Source organism: Ceratotherium simum, chromosome 6 (assembly GCF_057802395.1).
Source record: "Ceratotherium simum simum isolate JZ-2026a chromosome 6, ASM5780239v1, whole genome shotgun sequence".
Taxonomy (NCBI): domain Eukaryota; kingdom Metazoa; phylum Chordata; class Mammalia; order Perissodactyla; family Rhinocerotidae; genus Ceratotherium; species Ceratotherium simum.
This window is the reverse complement of record NC_141905.1, coordinates 29,344,665-29,362,790: the sequence shown is the minus strand read 5'-3', so window position 1 is coordinate 29,362,790 and position 18,126 is coordinate 29,344,665. Positions and strand designations below refer to the sequence as shown.

Sequence of the window (18,126 nt, the reverse complement as noted above, 5' to 3'; positions counted from 1 at the left end):
CTGGTTTTGAATTAGATAGTCAGTATTACCCTAATATCAAAACCAGATGAAGACATCACAAGAAAAGAAAACTAAAACCAATAACTTCTCATGAACATAGATATAAAACTCCTTAATAAGCTCTAGTAATTCAAATCTAACAATATATAAAATGATAATACATCAAAACCAAGTGAGGTTATCTAAGGAGCAAGACTGGTTTAAAATTTAAAAACCAATTAATGTAATAAAGCATATTTACACTATGAAGAAAAAATATGTAAATCTTATAGATATTGAAAAAGTAACTGACAAAGTTTAACAGTCATGATGTTTTTAAAAAATTCTTAGCAAACTAGGAACAGAATGGAATTTCCTCAACCAGACGAAGGGCATCTGTGAAAAAACCTACAGCTTACATTAAACTTAATAATAAAAGACTGGGGCCGGCCCCGTGGCTTAGCGGTTAAGTGTGCGCGCTCTGCTACTGGCGGCCCGGGTTCGGATGCCGGGCGTGCACCGACGCACCGCTTCTCCGGCCATGCTGAGGCCACGTCCTACATACAGCAACTAGAAGGATGTGCAGCTATGACATACAACTATCACTGGGGCTTTGGGGGAAAAATAAATAAATAAAATTATAAAAAAATAATAATAATAATAAAAGACTGAATTCTTTCCTCCTGTGATCAAGAACAAGGAAAGAATGTCCTCTCTCATCTTTTCTATTCAACACTGTATTGGCGGTCCTAGCGAATGCAATAAGGCAAGAAAAAGAAATACTAGGCACACAGATTGAAATGAAAGAAATAAAACTATCTTTATTCACAGATGAAATGATTATATACGTAGAAAGTTCTAGGTAAACCACAGAACAATTTGTTATGGGCTGAATTTTGTCTCCCCAAAATTCATATGTTGAAGTCCTAACCCCCATTAACTCAGAATGTGACTGGACTGCACACAGGTCTTTAAAGAGGTAATTAAGGTAAAATGAGGTCAAAGAGGTGGGCCCTAATCCAGTATGACTGGTGTCCTTATAAAAAGAGGAGACTAGGACACAGACACACACATAGGGAAGACCAATTGACAATACCAGAAGAAGATGGCCACCTACAAGCCAAGGAGAGAGGACTTAGAAGAAACCAACCCTGTTAATATCTAGATCTTGGACTTCTAGCCTCCAGAATTGTGAGAAAATAAATTTTTATTGTTTAAGCCACCCAGTCTGTGGTACTTTGTTATAGCAGCCCTAGCAAACTAATACACAATTACTAGGACTAATAAGTGAATTTAGCAAGGTCACAGGATACAAGGTCAACATACAAAAATCAACTGTATTTCCATAAAGTAATAATGCACCCCTGAAAGCTGAAAATAAAAGATACCATTTACAGTACCATCCCCAAACATGAAAAACCTAGGGCAATTTTAATACAAGCAGCATATATTTATCCAAAGAACACGAAAACACCAATGCGTAAAGATACATGCACCCCTGTGTTCACTGCAGCATTATTCACAATAGCCAAGATTTGGAAGCAGCCTAAGTGCCCATCAAGGGATGAATGGATGAAGAAGATGTGATATATATACACAATGGAATACTACTCAGCCATAAGAAACGATGAAATCCAGCCATTTGTGACAACATGGATGGACACTGAGGGTATTACGCTAAGCAAAATAAGTCAGAGGGAGAAGGCCAAATACCGTATGATCTCACTCATTAAGTAGTAGATAAAAACAACAAACACATAGAGACAGAGACTGGACTGGTGGTTACCACAGGGGAAGAAGGGAGGGAGGAGGGTGAAAGGGATAATTAGGCACATGTGTGGGGTGATGGATTATAATTAGTATTTGGGTGGTGAACATGAGAACATGATATAATCTATGCAGAAATAGAAGTATAATGATGTACACCTGAAATTTATACAATGTTATAAATCAATGTTACCACAATAAATAAACTATATTACAAAGCTAAAAAATAATAATAATAATAACACAAGCAGCATACAATTAGAAAATGAAATTAAAAAGCAGTTTCATTTATAATAGCATCAAAAAATAAAAATTAGGAATAAACTTTAACAAGCTATATGTGCAACCTGTACACTGGAAACTATAAGACATTACTAAGAGAAATTAAAGAAGACCTAAACAATAAACATATACCATGTTTATGGATTAGAAAACTCAATATTGTTAAGACGATAATTCTCCCCAAACTGATCTATAGATTCAATACAATTCTAATTAAAATCCCAGCAGGCATTATGGTATCAATTACAAGATGATTCTAAAATTTATATGGAAATACAAAGCATTGTGAATAGACAAAACAATCTTGAAAATGAACAAAGTTGGAGAACTTACACTATCTGTTACACGACTGATTATAAAGCTATAGTAACCAAGACTGTATAGTATTGGTGCAAGAATAGACATATAGATAAACGCACAGAACAGAGTCCAGAAACAGACCCAGACGTATACGGTCATTTGACTTTTCACAAAGGTATCAAGGTCATTCAACAGGAAAAGGATAATCTTTTCAACAAATGGTGCTTGAACAACTAGATATCTATATGAGAAAAAATGAATCTCAACCCTTACCGCTCACTGTACATAAAAATTAACTCAAAATGAATCACTGACCTAAACATAAAAGCTAAAATATAAAACATAGTTTTACAGTTTGTAGTTTATAGAAGAAAACTTTGACATCTTGGGGTAGGCAGCGATTTTTAGAGACAACACAAAAAGCATAAACTATAAAAAAATTAGACTATCATATTAAAAATTTCTGCTTTTTAAAAAACACTAACAAAATGAAAAGACAAACCACAGACTGGGACAAAATAGATGTAAAACATGTATCTGATAAAGGATGTGTTTCTACAACATGCAAGAACTCTTACAACTCAGTAGTAAGAAACAAACAAAAAAACACTTAAAAATAGGCAAACGTGTACACTTAAAAATGGTTAAAATGGTAAATTTTATGTTATGTACACTTTACCACAATAAAAAAATAAAGAGAAGAGTTAAAGCACCACCACCAACAACAACCAAAATGGACAAAAGATTTGAACTGACGCTTCGCAAAGGCACATACATAAAAGGCCAGAAAGCACATGAAAAGATGCTCAGCAGCATTAGCCATCAGGGAAATGTATTCTAAACCCACAAGACACCACAGCATGCCTACCAGGGTGGCCAAAATCAAAACAAGACAGACACCAAATGTTGACAAGAATGTGGAACATCCTAAACTCTCATGTATTATTTGCAGTAGAAGAGGCACAACCACTTTGGTAATAGTTCTGACAGTTGCCTATAAAACTAAACTATATACTGTATAATTCCATTTATATGAAATTCTAGTAAGGGGAAATCTAATAGTAACAAGCAGCAGATAAGTGGTTGCCTGGAATCGCTGGTTGGAGATGAGATGGCAGGGAGGGGGACTGACCACAAAGAGGTACAAGGGAACTTTGTGGGGTGATGGAAATGTTCTATGTCTTGTTTGTGATGGTTGTTAAACTGTTGTATACGTTTGTCAAAACTCATCAAAGTGTACTCTTAAAACAGGTGCATTACATTGTATGTAAGTTATAACAGAATAAAGTTGATTTTTTAAATAAAATGGAAAAAAACTATCAAAAATTTAAAGTTTACATTCCCTTAACCCACGTATTCTACTTCTAAGAATTTACCCCAAAATGTATCCCAAACAAACCATCAGCCAAGGACATAAAGATGCATGTACAAAAATGTTCATTACAGCATTATTTAATAGAAATAATTTCCTTTATTGTTCCATCAATAGGAGATTGATTAAATATGTTAAGGTACATTCACAGAATAGAATACTTCAAAGCAATTAAAAACAGTAATTACACTTATATGTATTGATCTGAAATATGTTGTTAAATCAAAAACATAGTTACAAAACAGTGTGTATACCATAATTTTATTTTAATAAATGTATATAACAAATACATATATAAATTCAAAAAATTTATAAGCCAACATTATATAAAAAGCTGTCATCTTTTTCCTGTAAGAGAATGTTGAGATCATTCCTATTTTGGAGATGAAGAAATTCTATCAGAGATGTCAACTGAGTCTCAGAGAAACCAAAAGACTGAATGCCACAGTCTTTCAGGAAACAACTGCTATATCAATGAACACGTATATGTTCTTTAAAGTTCCTAGAAGGGAACTCACCTAAGTTGGGGTAACAAATGCAGAGTACTACTGGAAAACACTTACAGGCTTTTATAGCCATCTGCCCATCCGTTGTTCTAACATCAGAATGAAATTCACTAAAAATTTCTTCCATATGATAGGTAGATAATGGTCCCTTACTTTTTACTCTTTTATGCTGTGCTTATCTCCCTGCTGTTATCAGGACCTGATTTAAAAGCAGGAAGAAGGCAATATCAGTATGGAGTCTCCCTGAAAGCAGGAAGGAAGTACTTCGGACTGATTAAGGCCAGCATGACATTCACAGCAGCCAATCTCATTCTGGCAGAGTTAAAGTAATCATTCCAATATTTGTTTCCTGTCAGCCCATGTCAGGAGCCAAAAGAAAAGTGAGACAATGTATACACACACAAAGAGAAAAAAAGGCTAATTTATTACAATCTGCTTCTCCCATACCAAGTATTAGTAACATTCCAAAAAATAAATAATCACTAAGCTTCAGTAAGTTGGTACGGTATTTACAAGGTAAAATAACTTCAAAACTTAGCAGCCCCTCCTCCACCAAAAAAATTTACCAGCCCATATGGAAACTTCAGCGTTCCTGATCTTCTCCTACCCCACCTCCACTCCCAGTGAGAATGAAATCATCTTGCTACGAAATGTTAAGGGAAAAAAAAGATATTCTCATGGTTAACTAATTTTACATACTATATATATATATAGTATTTGAGTATTTGACTTATAGATGTGCCCTCATTAAGGTACATAAATGCCAAGTTACAATGTCACTTAAAAATGGGTTATACAATTCTACACTGTCTATTCATACAGAATAGACAGTATGACTCTGTTCACCTTCACAGCCTCCTTCTTAAATAATCAATTCTCACCCCCGGCCCCAAAACGTTCTTGGATTCTAATATTTCTATATCTGCATATCTTGATCATCATATTCTAACACCTAAGAACCAGCTTGCACAATATGGGCAGGGCAGGAGAAAGCAAAAAGAAAAAGGGAAAAGGAGAGGAGGAAGGATCTTGTAAATATTTTCACCCAAAACGTTTTCCCTGACCTTGCCCACGACTATCAAAGACAGCTCTCATCTACTCCTAATACGCCAAGTAATTGTAATAACTTTAACCTAACCAGCCGTAAAAATAGCAGAAGTAGCTGCTACCACTTATTAAATGCTTATTATGTATCAAGCACCATGCTGAGTACTTTATGTTATCTCATTTAATCCTTCCTGCAACTCTCCAAAGCAAGCTGTAAAGATTTGGAGATGTTCACTCGCCCAAGTCTACACAGATCGAGGAACCCAGAATCAGACCTAGGTCCATCTGTTTCAAGAACCAAAGATATTAACCATTGTTCTATTTTATTCCACATGCTTTTATTCCTCTCTTTGCTACAAGACTGAGAAAACACAGTATGGACATCCATAAGCAAAAAAAAAGAACCTCAACCTAAACTTTACACCTTATACAAAAATTAACTGGATCACAGCTATCCTACTACTGGGAATCTATCCAACGAAATTGAAATCAACAATCCCAAGAGGCTTATGCACCCCTAAGTTCACTGCAGCATTATCCACTATAGCCAAGAAGTGGAAGCAACACAAACGTCCCTTGACTGATGATTAGATAAAGAAGTTGTGGTATATATATACAATGGAATACTACTCAGCCATAAAAAAGACAAAATTGTCCCATTTGCAACAACGTGGATGGACCTGGAGGGTATTATGTTAAGTGAAATAAGCCAGAGAGAAAGATAAACACCACATGATCTCACTCATATGTGGAATATAAACCAACACACAGACAGAGAGAACTGTATAGTGTTTACCAGGGGCAAGGGGGTGGGGGGAGGGCACAGGGGGTCAAGGGAGACATGTATATGGGGACTGACAAACAATAATGTACAACCAAAATTTCACAATGTTATAAATTATTAAGACATCAATAAAAAAATTAACTGGATCACAGATCTAAATATAAAGAAGCAGAACTATAAAAATTCTGAGAGAAAATCTTCATGACTTAGGGTTAGGCAAACAGTTCTCAAACATGACATCAAAAGTAAAATGGCCTAGCAGTTAAAGTTCCCAGGTGCAGAACCACACTACTCATCTGTCAGTAGCCATGCTGTGGCAGCAGCTCACATAGAAGAACTAGAAGGACTTACAACTAGAATATACAAATATGCACTGGGGCTTTGGAGAGGGGAAAAAAAAAGAGAAGAAGATTGGCAACAGATGTTATCTCAGGGCAAATCTTTCACAGCAAAAAAAAAAAATAGTACAATCTGTAAAAGAAAAATTAATAATTTTGGACTTCATCAAAATTTAAAAACTTTGCTCTGCAAAAGACACTGATAAGAGAATGAGAAGACAAGCTACAGCCTGGGAGTAAAGATTTGGAAATCACATATCCTCGAAAGGACTTGTATCCAGAATAGATATAAAAGAACCCTCAAAACTCAACAGTAAGAAAACAACCAATTTTTAAATGAGCAAAAGATGTGGACACCTCACCAAAGAGGATATAAGGATGGCAAAAAAGCACATAAAAAGATGTTTATCATCATCAGCTATTAGAGAAATGTAAATTAAAACCACAATAAGATACCACTATACACCTATTAGAATGGCTAAAATAAAAATGTCAACACCACCAAATGGTGACGAGGATGTAGAGCAATTGGAATTCTCTTATGTTTCTGGTGGGAATGCAAAATGGTACAGGCACTCTGAAAAACAGGTGGGCAGTTTCTTATAAAGTTAACATACACCCACCATATATTCCAGCAATCCCACTCCTGGGTATTTAAAGAAATGGAAATTATGTTCACATAAAAAACCTGTACACAAATGTTTATAGCAGTTCTATTCATAATTGCCAAAAACTGGAAACAACTCAAATGTCCTCCAATGGGGGGATGGATAAACAAACTCTGGTGCATCTATATAGTGGAATACTACTCAGCAATACAAAGAAACCACTGATACATACAACGACATAGATGAATCTCAAAGGCATTATGCTGAGTGAAAAAAGCCAGTCTCAAAAGGTTACATACTGTTGATCCCATTTATATGGCAGTCTCAGAAAGACAAAACTATACTAACCAAGAAGAGATCAGTGATTGCCAGGGTTTGAGATGGGGAAGAGGTGACTATAAAGGGACAGCATGAGGGAGTTTCTCGAGTGGTAGAATTGTTCTGTATTCTGGTGTGGTAGGTGGTTACACAACTCTACACGTGTTAAAATTCATAGAAATGTACACCCAAAAAAGTCCATTTTACTGTACGATAATTTTTAAGGTAAAATAAAAAATTTTAATTCTCCTGGGGATAACTGGTTAACTAAATAGGAGTTTAAAAAAAATGTTACAGTCTTACCACTGACTATATATCCAATACATTCCAAATGAACTAAAAAGTTAAATGTAAATTATGAAGTAATATTGATCTTCTTAATATACATGAGGTTCTTACAAATAAATTAAAAAATTAACACTCTCAGAGAAAAATCAGCCAAGACATGAAGAAACAAGAGTTAAACATATGAAAAAGTCTTACCTCACCAATAATCAAATAAATGAACAGTAAAGCAATGAGCTAGTATTTTTTATCAATTGGACTACAAAAAAAACTTAAAAGAATAATAACACCTAATACTGGCAAGGGTAGGAAAAGAAACTTAAAGAAACCTACAATTTGGAATATAAAGTGCTATAACATTTCCTGAAGGTAATTTGGATATATATATATCAAAAACCTCAAACACACAAATACTCTCTTTCCACTTCCAGGAATTTACTGAGTAAGAAACTAATTAGAGTAGTGCAGAAAAATATATGCAGAAGAATACTCATAACATCATTAGTTATAATAATGAAAAAACAGAAAAAAAGATTAAATAATTATATATCCATATGATTGAATAGTAAGCAGCCATTAAAAATTAAGTCACTTGAAGATTTATTGAAACAGATTATGCTATTTCAGTCATCACTGCTATAATTTCCTTTCTGGTCTCCAAAGCAAAGGTAAAAAGACTTAACGTTTTTGTTCAATGACAAAACAATGATCAAGGTATAATGCTAAATTTCAAAGAAAGCAAGATATAAAACCATATACAAGTCACATTTTATTTTTTAAATGTATGTGTGTGTACACACACACAAATAAGCCACATCATTATCTCTCAGTGGTGAGATGATGGGTGACTTTTTATTAATCTTTTCTGTATTTTCTAAATTTTCTATAATAAATATATATTACATTCATAAATATTTTTAAAAATCAATAAATATTTCTTTAAATCACCTAAAGTTATATCCAAAAGGAGTTTGAAAACTAAACTCATCTGCTATTACCCTAGTCACAAGCATTTCACTCTTACATAAGTATGACAATTCTATATGCAAATTTGTCTTTTAGTTACTAACCCCAAATAAGCCATGACTACCCAGAGGCAGAAGACCTACAGATAATGGCATCTCATTAACATTGCCACCCACGAGGTGCAGAATAGTGTGCCCATTAGGATGATCCTTTTGTGTCTTGAAATTTTTAAAGAATATCTCAATAATATATAGAGACTTATGTCAATTCAGAATTAAAAGAAACCACCACAAATGATTACCTATTTTGGTAGGAGGAGAGATTTGTATCTACTGTTTGAATTACGAATCATTTTTGTACTCTTTATTTTCCTTTTTAGCTTTTTGTTTTGTTTGCTGCTTACCATGGAGCATTTCTCCAGTACCTCTTCCTGGAACTTCAGGAATCGCTCCTGAACTTCAACTTCATTGAGGAAAAAGGCAAGGAAGTGAGTGAAGGGCTGCTTTCTTCTAAAAGTGAGCAAAAGAACATCAATCCGAGTTCGGGCTGAAATTACACCACTTCGATGCTGGCCAGTGATTACTGTAAGCAAAAAAAAAAAAAAGAGTTAACATGTTCAAGGATCATCAAGTGCTTATAAGATAGGGACCTCCTAATACCATCATCTCTGGGGAGCTAAAGCAATCCTGAATGGGTACATAATTCTGAACAGGGGACAGTACCAGGGGTAAGAAAGTTACCAATGAATTCAATTGTAAGCAGAATAAGATCTAAAAACAGAATATCCTTAAGACCAGCTGATGAAGCAGAAAAATTAATTCAAAAGCTACAAAGCAAACCCTCATAGCTTGTTGGTGGGAACGTAAAATGGTGCAGCTGCTATGGAAAAGTTTGGCAATTCCTTAAAGAATTAAAAAGAGAATTACCATATGACCCAGCAATTCCACTCCTAGATAGAAACCCACAAGAAGTAAAAAAGGTGATCAAAAAAAAACTTGTAGACAAATCTTCATAGCAGCTCTAGTCACAATACCAAAAGGTAGAAACAACACAAATGTCCATCAACTGATAAACAGATAAACAAAATGTAGTATCTCCATACAATGGAATATTATTCAGCCAAAAAAAAGGAATGAAGTACTGATACATGCAAAAATATGGATGAATCTTGAAAACATTATGCTAAGGGAAAGATGCCAGACACAAAAAGCCACATATTGTATGTTTCCATTTATAGGAAATATCCAGAACTGGCAAATTCATAGAGACAGAAAGAAGATTAGTGGTAGCCAAGGACTAGGGGTAGGGAGGAATGGGGAGTAACTGCTTAATGGGTATGGGGTTTCCTTTTAAGATAATAAAAATATTCTGTTATAAGCCAATATGACCTCAATAAAATAATAATTTTAAAAAATGTTCTGGAACTAGATAATGGTGATGGTTGCACAACATTGTAAATGTGCTAAATGCCAATGAATTCAACACTTCAAAATGGTCAAAATGGTGAATTGTATGTTGTGTATATTTTACCACAACAACAACAAAAGTAAGAACAATACCACACACAAAAATTCAAATAACGATAAAAAATTAAGAACAAAAAAATAGAATTTTGTCATAAATTTTACCTCAATTAAAAAAAATACTGTGGCAAAAATTATTAGTGCTTCATGATAGTAAAAGAACAAAGGCAAGTCTACTACAACATATACAATCCTGTTCTATAAGTATGAAAACAGAAGCAAAGTAAAAACGTTTATCTACATCTATATTGCATGGATGGATACCAAATTTCTACATTTTGGTGTAATTTGGCCTTCTTTGATCTGGACTATGTCTTTAAGCATACATAAATGACAGTAGGGGGAAAAAAGCCACAAAGCATAGACCACTGTCTGCAAAAAACAAAACTGTTTAGGGATTATACAATCTCTGTTTAAGCAGGTATTGAACTTCTAGGTTCCAGAACTGGCAAGGCTTGGTTCAAAACAGAAACTAAGGAAAGGTGCAGAAGATATGAACAATGAACAAAACTGGCATTTCAACAAAGACTAAAAGACAGACTTCTGAATATGACATAAAATATTGAAGTATTAGCTGCAATAGCAGCAATATGTGCTACGTACTTTAAAGAGCACAAAGCTTGTTCCTTCCAGGCAACTGCAGAAGTTAAAGAAATAATCCCATTTATTTGTCCTAATATTTTCCGTTAAAGCACTTGAAATTTTCTATAAGAACAACCTTTCTACTTCTTAATAATAATGAAGATATCATATCCATTTTGTTGTAGAGAAACAAGATGGAAATTTCTAGGAAAAGAAGTAAATTGTGAATGAATGAATGAACAGAAAGCCTGAGAACTGTTTGCCTAAGTAAAAAATTGACATAAATAATAACCTAAAAATGTAAGAAGTAGAGAGATGGTGTTTTCTAATGACATTATTTATACTATCAAATAGAATATTTTAAGAATCCAAAAGACTCAAATGCCCAGTGAAAGGAAGTATCCATAGCAGGCACCCAAATATTGTGCTAGAGAAGTACTGATATAGGAGGGTTCAAAGGCAAACTGGGGCAAAATTGAAGGAAAGTAGAAATTATAATTATCTCTGCCAGAGATCAAAAATACAGTGAGAAACTAAAAGAAAAAGGGGTGGAGGGAAGGGAAGCTTAAAAGTCACGTTTATGTTTTATATCTGTAAAAGTTTGGTACAAAATGCTAAATCTGTTCTTTTTCATTCAGGAGGTGGTTTGGTAAAGAATAAGACTAATAAGATGTTTTCATTTTTGTAACACAGAAAATTGAAAAGGGCACTTGAAAGGTGCTCAGACAGACTGATTTCCAAAAAAGATTCCAAGTTCATTAAACAATGACTAAAGAGCAAATATGATGAGGTTAGAAATATTCTACAACTACAAATATCTGAGACCAGAACTTACGTGGCATGGGTCTAAGGACTACAAGGAAAATATAGGAAGAAAATTATTAAAGGCACTGATGTTAAATTTTAAAAAACCAATTCCCTAACTACAATGACAGTACCATTTTAAAAGCATCTTTTTCTACCCCATTGCCTGAGACTTCAAAACAGAGTAGACCAGATCCTTGACTAGAGGACAAATTAAAACCTACTAAATCATTTCCTTCTCTAGTCTAATTTAGGAGAGGCAAAAGAAAATGAATAAATGACAGCAAATACCACACCAATGCAACTGCAGTTTTGATTTCACATCACAACTCAATTTACTCTAACCAGTAAATCTGATTTTCCTATATACTTTACTTCCCTACAAGATCAATAAGCCAGTTTATCTTCTTGTTTTTCAATTAAATTAGTTCCAATAAATTCTTACTTTTAACAATTAGACACACTCGTTTTTCACATTGAAATATTTGTGCTTTCTAAGTCAAAATGGAATTTACAACCTGCCTCCCCTTTTCTGGATAAACTTTGGAATGACTCCAGTATTGTAAAATGGCTAAGGTTTCCACATTTATACCATGTCATACTTTTTACTGCAATAAAAATTATGTTACTATATGGATAGAAAAAATGGGGAACACATTCAACTGTTAATAGTGATTATGTCTGAGGTTATATTACAAGAGACATCCCTTGGGCCTGCCTCGTGGCTTAGTGGTTAAGTGCGCGTGCTCCACTACTGGCGGCCTGGGTTCGGATCCTGGGTGCGCACCGACGCACTGCTTCTCCAGCCATGCTGAGGCCTCGTCCCACATACAGCAACTAGGAGGATGTGCAACTATGACATACAACTATCTACTGGGGCTTTGGGGAGAAAAAGGGGAAAAAAAAAAAAGGAGGAGGATTGGCAATAGATGTTAGCTCAGGGCTGGTCTTCCTCAGCAAAAAGAGGAGGATTGGCATGGATGTTAGCTCAGGGCTGATCTTCCTCACAAAAAAAAAAAAAGAGAGAGAGAGAGAGAGACATCCCTTTACACTTTATATACAATTTCTGCAAGCTTTCGTTTTTTGAAAGCATGTATTAATTTTATCATCAGAAAAAAACTAAAGAAATAACCTTTAATACAATTATAAAATTACTTCAATATTTGTAACTTGAATCTTTAAACTTAAGGAAAGACCCAAGTTTTTGTATCTGTAATTTTAACGAACTGAATATTTATTTTAACGAAAGTCCTTCAAAAATGTCATTAAAGTTCATATGCTAGAGTTTGCTGAAGTTACCAAAGGGCTGGGGAAAACTCGAACACTTTGCTGTCCAATATAGGAGCCCACGTGTAGCTAGTTACATTAAAAGTAAAATAAATTAGAATTAAACAGAATTAAAAATTCAGTTTCTCAGTCACGCTAGCTACATTTCAAGCACTCATAGTCACATGTGGTTGTTGGCTCCTGTACCAGACAGTGCAGATACAGAACATTCCCATTATCACAGAAAGTCCTTTTGGACAGCACCGCTCTAAAGTCCACTGCTGCTCATCTGTCACAGTGATTATTCTTACACAGCACAAAATGAGAAGAGTACTTGTAACTTTTTTCTCCTAAAACTTAATACAATCTATGGGTGTTTATGGAAAATGAATTATTGGAGGCTGCTGCACTTATTTGACTTTGAAAAAGTCCTATCATTTTAGAATGGGTTTTTAAAAATTTTATCCCTACAGTGCCCCTCACTCAAAGCCATTTTACAACACAAGCCTGTGCCCTTGGTTCACACTGATGCTTGGGACAGACAATTTCTGACTTGATTTACATTGCTAAACTATTTTTCCTCACCTGAGCAGTTATTTGAAGCAGGTTATTTTAATCATTACTCTCATAATTTTCTTTCCAGTCTACAAAGCAAGGTAAAAACAAGAGAACACTTATGGAAAGGGCTAAACTTTATTTCGAATTCGCTGATCTCATTGATCTCAATTCTAACTTGAAATAACTCACAAACTCCATTTCAAGCGACTAAAGCATAAAAGAAATCTGCTAGTACTCAATGAGATCTGGAAGCTTTATTCCATCAGTGCATGGTGAAGTATAAAATGAAGGCCCAGGTACTCAATCAAGATAAGGTTGTCTAACTACATCTTCCCTCATTTGGGAGGTTGATACTGATATATTATAAAAAGGCCAATAGCTGTAGAACCCCATAAAGAATACAGTCACTCAACACCTCAGCTGGGTCACATTATTCCATATACATGCAAAAGTGTTTGCAAATACAACTTATATATATACTGATTCTTACCAATTTCTCCTTCTTGTCCAGGCTTAGGAATGCTAATAGAAGTTTTGGTCTCCACTTCTAGTTTCTTCCTAGTGTCCCCTCTCTTTCCAACTATATGCCTATAATATAAAGAAAAATTAATTAATGGAAGGATGTTAAGTCAAAACGTACCAGAATAAAGAATTCTATTTAAATCATATGCGGCCAGAGATACTCCCTTACAGAAAAGCGCTTCAGTAAAAGCTCAATTTTTGCAGAGGAAATTACAAGTCATACAGCTTTATAAAACATGCTGCATTACACTCATTGGCAAAATGACGCCCTACAGCCACTTCAATGTATAGATAGGGTAACTATGCCCAACACCTGTTTGCTTCTCAAAATTAGATTCAAAATCTGGGTCTGCAGCTCAGTGAAAGGAAAACTGGCATGCTCTCAAAGGGCACTTCCAGCAACCAATGGGTCTACAGTACGAGGAGGGAACACCTTGTCCTTTGGAGAGCAAATTAACTATATAATGAGTTCGTCCTAAGGGAATTATCCTTGATCAATAAGACTGAAGAGCTTAGCAAAGAGCAGGGTCCACTATTCAGGATAGATTCAAAAGCACAGCAAGTAAACAAGTAACCCTCAGGCTGGATTCAGCACTTAGACATGTTTTATTTGGAAGATTTCACCTAAAAATTGGGAAATTTCACCCAAAAATATAGATCTGTAGGTTCTTTAGAAAAATTAGAAGATCTGACAACTCATGGCAACAATAGGCTAGAGCCTATTCTCATCTCTAAAAATGGAACAAGAGTTCACCACAGTCCCCATCACTCCCTACTGTCTTTCATCTGCTCCACTTCAATCATCTATTGACTCATTTACATTACTTGCCTACGCCTCCTAGTATAAACAATTCTGACAATCCAAGGTTATCTTCTGGAACCCATAGTAATTAGATGTGTAAGTAAATGAGACTACCGGATTCCAGGAGAGAAGTTTCAGAATCCAAAAACCACTAAGAGACCATCACAAGACTATAAAGTTAAGAGAATAAACTTCCCCATCATCAACAATATTTTGGCTTCTATGATTTCAATTACAGTACCCAATAGCATGGATGACTATGTCTTAAATTGTGCATTTGGTTTTTTATGGGATTACCAAGCCTGATTATTTCCATTAAGATCTATTGTAGTAAGCCAGTTTTTTTTTAAAAAAGATGTTTAGAAGAGGATTAGAAGCCCACAATTTCCATGTGGTTTTCCTCCGTGTTGGGCTAGAGATTCTATCGCACCAACTCTGTCAGGTCTTTGTCTTTCCAGGCCTTATCAGTAAGCGGTGCTTTCAACCAGCCTCTGGCCTGTTAGCATGTGGCTAGTGGACAAGCCTATCACAAAAAGTAGTGGGCTCAAAGTGTCATCAATAGTCTAGGCACCTTAGAAAAGGAAGTGGTTGAGGTTAAAGAGTCTTTAGAATCAAACAAACTTTGGGCAAGTCATTTAACCACTCTAAGCCTACTTCCTCACTTATAAAAATGGAGTGAATAATAACTAAGTATCATAAGGTTGTTCTTAAGGATTAAATGTGCTCATATATAAAAGGGCTTCCCAGTGACTGGCACATAACTCAGTACAGTCCATGCTATTCTCATTAAGCCCATGATGGCATCCTTCCAGTTAAGAGTGAGGCAGACTCAAAAGAGGTTTACATGGGAAGTCTAAAACATCCACTACAATAATACAGATACACAGTGAAAGGGTGACTTCCTTATTGAATTTCTGAGTGGAAATTCCTACCAGATCGAGTGGTTCTCAATCTTGGCTACACGTTGGAATCACCCGAGGGGCTTCAAAAACTAAAGATGCCTGGGTCCAGCTCCCAGAGATTCTGATTTATTGGTCTGGGGTGCACCCAGGTATCAGGAGTTTTAAAAGCCTCCCAGGTGATTGTAATGTGCACCTGAGGTTGAGAACCACAGTATTAGATCTTGTCCACGGACAGGTGTTACCACTATTAGGCTTTGACTGTAAATTAGTTTGGCTAAATAATTTCTTCCTTGATCCAAATAAGCCTACAGAAATGATTCACAAGAAATCAATCTTCCTAGTAAATACTGTCTATTAATTAGAATTTAGCAGAACTAATACCTAATCTAACATGCAAGTCATCTGGAACATAATAAGTACTTAGAGTATATAGAATTCAAAAGATCATCAAGTTAGACTCAGACGTCTAAGGAATTTTTACACACCTTAGCAGTAGCAAATTACACATCAAAGAAGACATGTTACATTGATTTTACCAGGAAACTAAGCCATGACTTCCTAAAATCATGTTTCTTAGAAGAAAATGTCACTGGAGCCTGAGAGGAAAGTGAGCTGTCAGGGTTAGCCTTTGATTTCCCATTTGGCCACATTCCAGGAGAAGGATTTCATCAATAATAGGCGTTTCAGAATACTCTCAAGGTTGATGAAAATGAAACTATTTGCCTCTTGGAGCTTAAAGGTATATGATTCCATATTTGTAGATCTCCTCTCATAGAGGAGCTTGGACAGACTTAATTCAGTACAATACAGAAAACAATTTATGGACTTCCTAGACCAGCCTGTCTTCAAAGGTAGAAGCCAGTTAGCCACAGAAGCTAATCATATTAGTGGTTAATATGGGACAGAATGTGGGCAATTACGCAAGCAAGCACAGATTGAAGTGATCCAAGTTTCCAAGCAATTCATAAAGATGACGCTGGAAAAAGCATATCAGTCTTTGACACGCATTGAAGATTAATAGAACAGACACATTCCTGCCTTCAAGAAGCTTCCCATCCAATGAAGGAAATATCAAATAGCACACAAATAAATATAAACACAAAACTGAGTAATCCTACAAAGGAAAAGCAGAGGGGGGCCGGCCCTGTGGCTTGGTGGTTAAGTGCACGCGCTGCAATGCTGGTGGCCCGGGTTCGGATCCCGGGTGCGCATCGAGGCACCACTTCTCCGTCCATCCTGAGGCCGAGTCCCACATACAGCAACTAGAAGGATGTGCAGCTATGACATACAACTATCTACTGGGGCTTTGGGGGAAAAAATTAAATAAATAAAATCTTTAAAAAAAAAAAAAAAAGGAAAAGCAGAGGTTATTATGGAAACACATAGTAGGGTAATCAATGTGGGTGTTGGGTATGATGGTATCTAAGCAAGCTTTCCTGAGGAAGAAGAATATAACTACGTAAGGAAGAGGAGAGATTATACGGCAAAGGGAACAGTATATGCCAAAGCTCTAAGGCAGGAAGGAGCACAGCATATTTGAGGAACTGAAGAAAAGCCCAGTTGGGCTTAAGTGCAAAGCCAGGGAAAGAGTGGTGTTAGCTGAGACTGAAAAACACAAGGCTGGCTAAGTCATGTTCAAGAGTTTGGTCATTACTAATGGAATAGAATTCCATCTTCAATGGAAAGACATTAACGGATTTTAAGGAGAGGTAGTAAAATAACCAGATTTGCCTCTTAAAAAAATAATTCCAGGGGCTGGCCCGGTGGTGTAGTGGTTAAGTTTGCATGCTCCACTTCAGCAGCACAGGGTTTGCAGGTTCGGATTCCAGGCACAGACCTGCGCACTGCTCATTGGGCCATGCTGTGGTGGCATCCCATATACAAAGCGGAAGAAGACGGGCAAAGATGTTAGCTCAGGGCTAATCTTCCTCAGCAAAAAGAGGAAGATTGGCAACGGATATTAAATCAGGGCTGATCTTCCTCACCAAAAAAAAAACTATATCATTCCACCCTCAATGTGAAGAACTGACTGGGAGCACAGCAAGAATCAATGTGGAGAGACCAGTAAGTAGGCTATTGGAAGTAAGCTACAGAAGAGACAGCAGAGTGGCAGTAAAGAAAGAGAAGTGTTGCATTCATAAGATATTTAAGAGGTAAAATCAACAGAACTTGGTGATACATGTGGAATGATGAAACTAACCTGCAATCTGTCCTTAGAAATTCTAGGACATAAAACACTAAACTACTTTGTCATTAGTAATCAAGCATTGCAATAAGTGTGGAAAAGAGAAGAGTCAGCTTCCCACTGAGCTTCCTGGAAGTTCCTCCCCGGGAAGCTGCCAAGGGCCTCACTCACTTGTAGAGCAGGGTGGGGGCCTTCACGGTACACCGGAAGCCTTGCTGGGTCTGCACCACCTCGTAGGCATCACAGGGCTCTTCTGCACACTCCATGAAGCCTGCACAGAAACCATAACATCCCACTCAGAGCTGCTGCTCTGTGGACAAATAGTCTTCTCTCCAGCTGTCAATCAGTCTCAAGGTTTAAAAAAAGCAATACAGGCGCTGACCCCATGGCATAGTAGTTAAGTCAGGCATGCTCTGCTTCGGTGGCCCAG

The 18,126-nt window shown here is 36.1% G+C and overlaps 1 protein-coding gene across 6 annotated transcripts in view; it reads right to left on the bottom strand.

The window, feature by feature from the left end:
• ASCC1 (activating signal cointegrator 1 complex subunit 1) overlaps positions 1 to 18,126 on the bottom strand; it is a 101,491-nt gene that overhangs the window by 80,297 nt on the left and 3,068 nt on the right. For all 6 annotated transcript variants that reach the window (XR_015552459.1, XM_014784885.2, XM_087432050.1 and 3 more), the window contains exons 3-5: positions 17,868 to 17,967; positions 13,776 to 13,873; positions 8,956 to 9,134 (exon numbers count right to left, since the gene is read on the bottom strand). Coding sequence is in view for 5 of the 6 variants with exons in the window: in XM_014784885.2 (XP_014640371.1) it covers positions 8,956 to 9,134; positions 13,776 to 13,873; positions 17,868 to 17,967 (377 nt within the window). In the remaining variant the exon portion in view is untranslated. The remainder of the gene's footprint in view (positions 1 to 8,955; positions 9,135 to 13,775; positions 13,874 to 17,867; positions 17,968 to 18,126) is intronic.